General features: G+C 31.0%; 1 protein-coding gene across 1 annotated transcript; it reads right to left on the reverse strand.

Annotated features, from left to right (window-relative positions):
* Positions 1 to 202: 202 nt before the first annotated feature.
* On the reverse strand, positions 203 to 5,846 carry CYCH;1 (cyclin H;1). The gene is made up of 14 exons (XM_028078414.2): positions 5,706 to 5,846; positions 4,542 to 4,715; positions 4,295 to 4,345; positions 3,801 to 3,879; positions 3,514 to 3,632; positions 3,359 to 3,432; positions 2,915 to 3,035; positions 2,761 to 2,829; positions 2,527 to 2,568; positions 1,621 to 1,698; positions 1,083 to 1,141; positions 821 to 905; positions 603 to 691; positions 203 to 497 (listed from the first exon to the last, which is right to left on the reverse strand). Exons 2-14 carry the CDS (start codon positions 4,599 to 4,601, stop codon positions 416 to 418), a joined length of 1,008 nt encoding a protein of 335 aa, XP_027934215.1. The 5' UTR covers positions 4,602 to 4,715; positions 5,706 to 5,846; the 3' UTR covers positions 203 to 415.
* Positions 5,847 to 9,249: the final 3,403 nt, after the last annotated feature.

Raw genomic sequence — 9,249 nt, forward strand, 5'->3', positions numbered from 1 at the left:
ATGAGGGACTAAACGTGTAATGTAAACCGGGGTTAATCAATCACGAATTTTAACTTGTGATGAAATAAAAACAACTGTTACAAATTATTGATTCACAAACACTACGACATCCATCGTTAAGAAATAGAGGAGTTGGGGGGAGGGGACATGTAAACAATAAAGACTATACTGTACTTCAATCATGGAAGAAAGATACAAGACATAGGCCACCATAATTAATAGCTTTTAGCATAAATAAAATATGTGTACTTCGACAGAAATATTTGTTGATCATTTCCGAGTAAAATGTCAACGACATAATATAAATGTCAATTGAGGGGCATAAAGTGAAGCAATAAAAATAGACTCACCAATAAGCAAGCAGGAGTTTTAAAAGAAACTTAAAAATTTCAACCCATTTTAAATTATTATAATGCTAGCCAAGAGATGGCATATTTTGTGCCTCATTTGAGCTCCTTTTGGACTTGTGCTTTGATTTCTTCTCCCGCTTCTTGCCCCTGTAAAAAAAAACGAAGTTATTAATTATACAGTACAACAGGTTTCTTCTTTTCAGTAGATTTTAAGGACTGGTATGTAATTCAATATAAGGTTGAAGGAAGTACTCGTCATGAGAGCTATGACCCCAACAAGACTTCAGTTTTCGGTTGATATGCTTCAATTCCTTGTCAGAAGGAATTTTGTAGTTTTTTACCTGCATACCACAATGGTCCACATGTAAAACAAAAGGAAAGCCCAATTCCTGCCCAATACAGAATATTGATTCGGAATTTGACATCAGTTGTTGAGTTTAATGACAAATATCAGAATGAGAAACAATTACACAGGAATCAATTGCATGCAGCGATTCAGCAAGCTCGGCCATTGTATGCATGGAATTCTGACCGTAAAAAATGCTCCCAAGATAACTGCAATTAAGTACGGGATAGAGTGAATATATGAATATATATACTACAATAACACATCTCAGGCAGACCATTTTGTTACATGATTTTGTAACAGATAAGATAACAAAAAGGGAAAAGAACAGGGGGAAGGTTCAGAATTGATTATCGGAAATAAGCATGTGAAGCAAATATAAGTACCTATCAAAGTCAATGACATTGTGCAGTGCATTTGAGTTGCCCAGAGCAGCCAAGGCCAACTTCATAAGAAGACAAACAGGAAGCTTAGATTTTGATGTAAAATGGTTTAAAACAGAGCTGAAGAACATTGAGTCTAGATTGACCAAAAAATGTTTAGCTTCAAATCAGTAATTGAGAGGTGTAGCTTAGGTTACTGTTTTTTTTATGATATGGAAAACCTGGCAAGCATATTTCAAATTTTGAAACAATCAACTGAAATTAAAGTAAATGACAATGGTTAATCAATTTACATTTGAAGTTATTACTGGTTGACTGCTCTTTACTTAAATTTAGTTCATTAATATTCACTGGACTGGGTTGTGATTTATGACATGATTACTTGATTTTGGCTCATAAACTGACTTTAATTATAAAACATGTAATTCTTAATTTTAAATCCCTGATAAAGGCAAGACAGAGCAAGGAAAATATGTGAAGGAACTCTCTATTTATCTATCCATCTATTGATAGATAAATAGCTAGATTTTTTTTAGAATACCTGCCCGGGAGGAAATAAAAGTGGTGCGTCTGTAAGCATCATTTTATCAACTTCCAACCATGCTGTCTCTCGCAAAGTCTGTATAACATCAACAAAAAATTATTAAATGCCAGTGAACATGTACAAAACATTTTATACCTAGGGAAGAACAATGGTTAAACATCTACAAAACATCGCTTACAAAACATTGCTCCATAAGAGAAGGGAATAAAGGAACCCATCACTACACATATATTGGAAGTTCATCACGAAAGAATCAGATGTGAGAATGGCTCATGGGGACCTCTTCACAACTTTCAGAAAGAAATTGCCTCAATATTTTGCAAAATGCCAATTAAAAAATAGAGCAATATATTTATATTTCAAGTGCCGAATAAATGGTTGGAGACCATTTTCAACTGCAAGCTGTACAGTTCCCAACATAAATTATTTAAATTTATTATGTTTTAGAATAAGCTTTAGTTACAGAAAAAATGATTCTGGTACAAAATAATAAATATAGTGATCAAATTTTAGAGAATTTTTAGAAAAGCAAAATTATGTTTGTTTACAATCATAAAAGACACTTCTAAAAATAAACTGTTACTACTAAGAAGCTATTCAAAATACCTACTAATTTCAATCAAATTATAGATTTTTTTTCAGCTTCTAATTATATTGAAAAGTTTAAACAAATGCATGCAAAACTTTTAGTAGTGATAAATTAAAAAAAGTTATTTTTATGAAAAGGGTAGTAACATACAGCCCCAATAACCATCAATTGTCACATAAATTTGGGGTGGGAGGGAGGAAATGTTAAGACAGCCTACAAATAAAAAGAAAAAAGAGTTCCATTTGCTCAGTCACAACAACAATGGGCTCGGGAAGATATCAACCAATTTCGTTGGGCAATATGAATATAAGTACCTTAAGCATTTGAAGCTGATCATCACCAGCATTGCAAAATTCCTGTCTATGCCAATAGATAAAACTTTTAGCATAAATAATATCACTAAAAAGAACACAGTTTATATCAGCCAAGTCGTGAAATTACTAAGCCAGAAAAAGAGAGAAAGTGTCATATTTATTGACTGTGAGATGCACAAGTAATTTGATAAAATTAACATTTAAAAAAATTCCACTCATGCCAACCAGACTAACCTCCATATCAAGTATAAAACCTTCAACCGACCGATATGGTGCATATACAATTAGATCAAATTCCAAACTCTGCAAAACAAGGGTTTCATGTCATAGATGAACAAAAACAAAAAATAAAAAAGAGAACATTTTATTATTTGGGGGCCATCCATGCCTGATAAACTATCATCTCATTATTGAGAATCATTTGATGATCCTGTGAGATCCCCTTACCAAGCTCCTCAGCCGACACATGATTTTCTTCTATCTTACAAGCAGCATATATGCAGGTCAACCTGAGAAAAATTCAATCTGATATAATGAGAAGATAACGAGTAAAAAAGAAAGATTTTGAAAAATATATGACAACTAAATAGGTAATCACTCAAACCAAACCACAAAAAATAAGGAATTAGATCAAAAGGATAATAATATTAATCAAAAGACTGAAAGCAGCGCACCTGGTGCAATCATCCTACCAATATCAACAAATAAATAAAGTAACAAATTCCCTATAATTATTAATTTAAATTCCGATTTAATATTGTCAAAAATACAAGTGCAATGCATCCTTCATCCTTAGATTAGAGGTCCTCATAAGACTGAAAGCAAATCTTACATAATATGTTTTGGTTGATGTTCCATCACCGACCATTGTAGATAGAATCTTTTAAAATAGATAAGGGCTGTTGCCTGTATATTACAAACTAATCAAAAAAATTATAATAGAAAACAGTGTTTCCCTAATCAATTCGTTAGCACAGGCTTGCATACCTGGATCTTATGAGGGAAGCGGAAGTTCTTACATACTTCTTGTAGCTTGTTTTCATAAAATACCCGTATGCACTGTTCTTCTTCAATACTAAGAGGTTTTGTCCGAGAATGCTTCTCACCTAACATAAAATACAACCCTTGTGAAAAGTAGAAAATAGAAATTCTCACAACAATCAGGGGGAACCAAAACGTAATGAAATACTTTGAAAACAATTAGAAAATTAAAAGACAAATTACTGTCTACATATTGAAAGAAAAATGAACCAAATTTGTGGAAAAAACATTACCACTGTCTTTTGCAGTCATCTGGGGTTCAGGATATGACAATGATCCATCAACGTCTACTTCCATTAGAGTTGCACCATACTTGTTTAAAAATTAATAGTCATCAGCAGCCAAATAACGAACTTTCAAAAGATACCATGAAATGTCAAGCAATCATTTTTTTGGAGCTTATTTAAATATGGTACCCATAGGCTCTTTTAAGGTTAATTCAATAAATTTCTTGGGGTACCATATACAAATAAACTCTTCAACTAACTTATTCCAGCAAGTTATATCATCAAATTTATGGCATGTGCTCCCATGTGACAAGAGTTTCTTGAATAAACGTCAGGTGGTGTATCCAAACCCACCAGCCCAACCTCTGTCTACAAGGTATAAGGGGAAAGCAGCGCCCAAAAGGCCACATTGTTCACAAAAATATGCAACAATAAGGTTGTACGGTCCTAAATCTTGCTGGTTAAAAACTTGCATTAGTTTATGGGAAAAGTCTGTATACCTTCTCTAGAATGTGTTTGGCTCTCTGATTAGCTGCTTTATATTTCTCAACCTAAAACCAAAATAGATTTAAGAAAAATGAAAACAGTAAACTGTACAAATAATAGTATCACAGAAAATATATTTTCCTATTTTCACTAAAACCCCCCTCTTCCACTGAAAAATTATATCAGCCTCCGTTGAGGTAACAAATGTGACCGTGAATCTTGTTTCTAAATGAATAGCAAAGGCAGAAGCGAAAAAATTACCAGCTGTTGAGGGGTAAAAATCCACTTCACTCGGTGAGTAGAGGTCATAAAATCAGCCATGAAGAATCAGAAGTCCTAACTGACGTGCTTTTGTTGTTTGATTCACAAATAAAAAAGGCCAAGCACTAATAAAGCTCAACGTTCTCCAAGCTGAGATAAAGTCAGATGTCGGTGCTGAAGAGCATTTACAAATTAACATTATCAAACATTGGAAATTTAATCTGTAAGTATTGTTGAATACCAAAAGCCAAAAGTAAAACCAATAAAAGAAATAACCATATATTTCTCTCTTTTAGAATGACATATTACAACTACAATGAAGGACTCTGTGGCCATCAAAGTATAAGAAGAAATCTTTTCAACTGATTCTGGGATTTTTAATTGTGTTAGGAGAAAGTTAAGACAGAGGTATTAGGAATATGTTAAGACAAAATGTATATGGGCTAAGCAAGAAGATGAGCAGATTGAGTCATTATAGCAGGATTTTGTATTAGATTAAAATGCATTACAAAATACAGTTGTTCCGGCCTCCTCCCAAATAGTATCAGTAGTATAGAAAAAATAAGAAGTAAACATTATTCCCGGTTAACTAGTCTTCCACAGTGTCTGAAAGAATAATACATGACACGAATATAGGGATACAGCAATTTTCTTGAATTTAAATATAAGATATGTTGGATGGATACGTTATACAAACATAGAGAAAAACCTATATAGATGCAAACTATTGGTAAAAAAAGAGAATAAATCATCTGTTACTATCATCCATGAATCTGTAATAAAAATGGGTCAGATTTTAAAGAAAATAATGAATTTTTATGATAAACCCTAGTGTTGAAGCAATGCGGTAGCAGACTTGGGTAGGGTAGAAAATACAAAATGAATGAATGGTTTAAACAGGGATTCAGTACTTGAATTTACACCCGGCTCTGAGAATTGACAGAATTGACATGGATTCCATCGCTAACATTGAAAAGAGAAAACGAGAGGGGAAAAGTTCAAAAATTGTGCCAAAGTGGTAAAGCAAAAGACAGTCGAAATTGGAGAATAACAGCCAATAGAACCAAAATCAACACAAGAGGAGCAGAAAGATTCAAATTGTAAAGATTAGAAAAAAAAAAAAAAAAAAAAAAGACAACTGAAGAAAGGAGGAAAGTGATTTACATGGCAGAAGAACAGCGAAGAAGAAAGGGTATTGAGGAGATTGTGCAAGACCAGTGGTGGTGGGAGAGATTTGGAGAAGAAGAAGGGAGCACTACTTCTGTGACAAATTATATTGTTTACATCAGTAGGATTATTTAAAATAAGTCATAACTTCTTTTAGTTTTATATTTATATATATATATATATATTATATAAAGATAATTTTTTATTTTGTTTATATTTTAAAATTCTAATTTTATTTTTTAAAATATAATTATTTATTAAAATTTTAAAAATGGATCGTTATTTTTATAATTTTATAAAATTATTTTTTTATTTTTATTTTTTAGATATGTTTTATTTTATTTTTAATAAATAAAAATTTTATTTTATATATTTAAAAATTACATACATAGTTTAGAGTATTTGTATTTATGCTAATTAATATATATATAATTGATATTTTAGAGTACTATGATTACTTAGTTTATCTGGTTTTGTCGTAATAGAACAATGACAAACTGATGTCTTGGTTGAAGAGGGTGAATTTGAATAGAAAGTTATGGATATAAATTCTTAATATAATTAAAGTAAGAAAAGTCCGCAAGTTACTTTTAGTGTAAGGTTAAATTTTTTTTTAAGTGTATTTTTTAAAATATAAATCTTTTATAGTTAAAAAATACTTGAGAAAGTGGAAATAAAGTATTCATTAAAATTATTAATATTTATTTTTTTTTAATAATAACTGACAATTTTTAATGGTTTAATGTTTATGTTTTTGTATTTTTTTAATTTTTGTAAAATTTGAGTTAAAATTAATAAAATATATATAATTAAATTTTTAAATAATTATTAAATATAAAATTAGAAGAATAAAATATGAATACGAAAAAAAGATTTTTAGAATAATAATTAAAAATAAACTATTCATAAAATAATTTATTTTTAAAATAATAATTAAAAATAAAACTAAAATAACAAAAAATATAAATTTTATATATTTTTATCAATTAAAAAATTAAAAAAATCAAATATTATATATAAGGGTATGTCAGTAATTTACCAAACAATTTCTATAAATCCACCGCTTTCTTTTCTATCTTAAGTTTTTTTTTTTCTTTTCTTTTGAATCTTGTCCTATAAATTATCATAAATACTTTAAACCAAGTAGAAATGCAAATAATTTCAAATCAATTGCTTAAATATGTGTTAAATATGTTGTAAGCATGATGATTAAATCACACACTATCCAACTTCACTAATGACACTAGAGTGGGGTTGAGAGGGGAAGGAAGTAGAAAACTAAGTTATTTAAATTAAAAAAAAAAAATTGAGTGATAAGTATATAATATATTAGATTAATGTAATTGATGGAAAGAAACTAAAACTAATTATGTAATATAACGAAATATAAAATTATCTTTAGTTATGTTTTAAGAACGATGGGTATAAATTAAATTTAAAAATATTAATTTTGAAATAATTAATTTATGTAATAGAAATAATATTACAAATAATGATTATTGTTTAAATTATATATATATATATATATATATATATATATATATATATATACTGTTTGATTTGCAAATTTAAAAAGATAAAAATTATTAAAAAAATTTGTAATATTTAAAATAGGGTTTACATATTAAATTTAAACATATTTTTAATTAATATAGCACCAAACAATTTAAAAAAACATGAAAATTAATTATAAATATTGTAATGATGAAAACAAAATAAATACAAGTTCTAAAAAGCAATAATATAGTTCAATAAAGTATATGATTACACTGTTTTTCTTGAATTTTTCTTTTCAATTTCATTATAGTTATGTGATGGACATCTTTAAGATAATCATCTCATGTTTGGTTCTATGAAAAAAATAAGATTGTTTTTTTTTAATCTTGTATTTAAGTTTTATTTATTACTGTTGGTCATTATTACCCTCTAATGTTTAGATGCACCATTTATATTGATCACATTTATTTTTTTAATGGTCTCAATTTGATTACCTTACTTTTAGTTTGGAACTGTAACATCCCGTTTCATAGTTTTTAAACTATTAAATGAAGTATTTAAATTTTAATAATTCAGAAGTAGATGATGACGTAGGCCAGTATAATATAATACAGTCATCCTCAAAATAACCATATATACACTGATCGATACATACAGCCCATACATTACTAAAGGGTTACAAAATACCCTATCAGCTAAGCAAAAGAAAAGGCTACATCTACTACTAGTGCGTCTAACATAATCATCTCATGTCCCGAAGGGGTGTATCCTCATCTACACCTATATCTGCTCACGCCATTCAATAAGGGCAATCATTGCATAAATGGAAGACACACAGAACACACAACAACTAGAAGGGTAAGCTAACTTTAACAAAGAGCAAATCATGCAATTTTTATACTAAGGCAGAAAACATAATTTATTACACAATCTATCGAAATCATCCAATTAAGCCCAACCATAACACCACACACCATTCTAGACTCGATATCCGGATTATGTAAGTGGCATTGGAGCTCTTGGTGACTTGCACTTGAGATGGTTCCGAAACTCTGCAGAGTTTTAGGCACAAGGGGTATTCACCCAACCACTCTCAAGGTAAATCCCATCACCTCTATGACGGATCGGATTCATAGACCAGGACCTCCTGCTACTCCCCCCGACGTAATCCATCATACTCTACTTGAGTCTTAATGGTTACTAGGAGCGTCAGGATGTCACCAATCTGAGTCCTCATGCCCTTACATTCACTAAAACCATATTCCTTAGGATTTCCCTTGAAATCCTAACTCCTACATATTCCCATTCACATCAAATTCACACTCAATCCCATCACACAGTCTAACATGCATAAGGATCACATACAAGATCGACCATTATCATCTTAAGGCAATCAATATAGCATCATGAAATCAAAAAAAGTGAGAAAACTAACTTCTGCAGGGAATCTCGCTTAGGCTAGAGAGGTTGTCTCGCTTAGGCGAGTTGCTCTCGCCTGGGCGAGACCTCATACAGTGGCAAATTAAAAATCTTGGACGAACTCTCGCTCAAGCTAAACTGGCTCGCCTAGACAAGAAGTTATCTCGCTCAGGCAACTCCAACTCGCCTAGGCGAGATTTCACGCAGTGACAGAGGTGATCTTCTGGTATTTTCGCGCAGGCGAGAGCGACTCGCCTGGGCGAAACTACCAGGAAATCCTCTCTGTTCTTCACATCTAAGCTCGCTCAGAATCATCCACCACCCAATTTCACACACAAGCAGTCTCAAACACCAATTAAACACACAATCACGCAATTACATCACTCATGAACACAATTCACATCAAATTCAGTTGAAAGATCAGTTTCCCTTACCTTAAATAATGGAGAATGCTTTGGGTGAGAGCAACTAAGAGAGGAGGGGCAGAATTCTTTAGTTTAACCTAGCAATTTCATTATTCAGACATGGATGAGTGAGGAACACTCGATTAGACTCAGAATAGTAACCAGATTTCTAGTTTAAATCTGGAATTGGACCTCAAAACGAAATTTGGAGCTTACCTGGA

The sequence above is a fragment of the Vigna unguiculata genome, chromosome 7, assembly GCF_037176805.1.
Source record: "Vigna unguiculata cultivar grain cowpea cultivar isolate G323 ecotype 2 chromosome 7, ASM3717680v1, whole genome shotgun sequence".
Classification (NCBI taxonomy): Eukaryota; Viridiplantae; Streptophyta; class Magnoliopsida; order Fabales; family Fabaceae; genus Vigna; species Vigna unguiculata.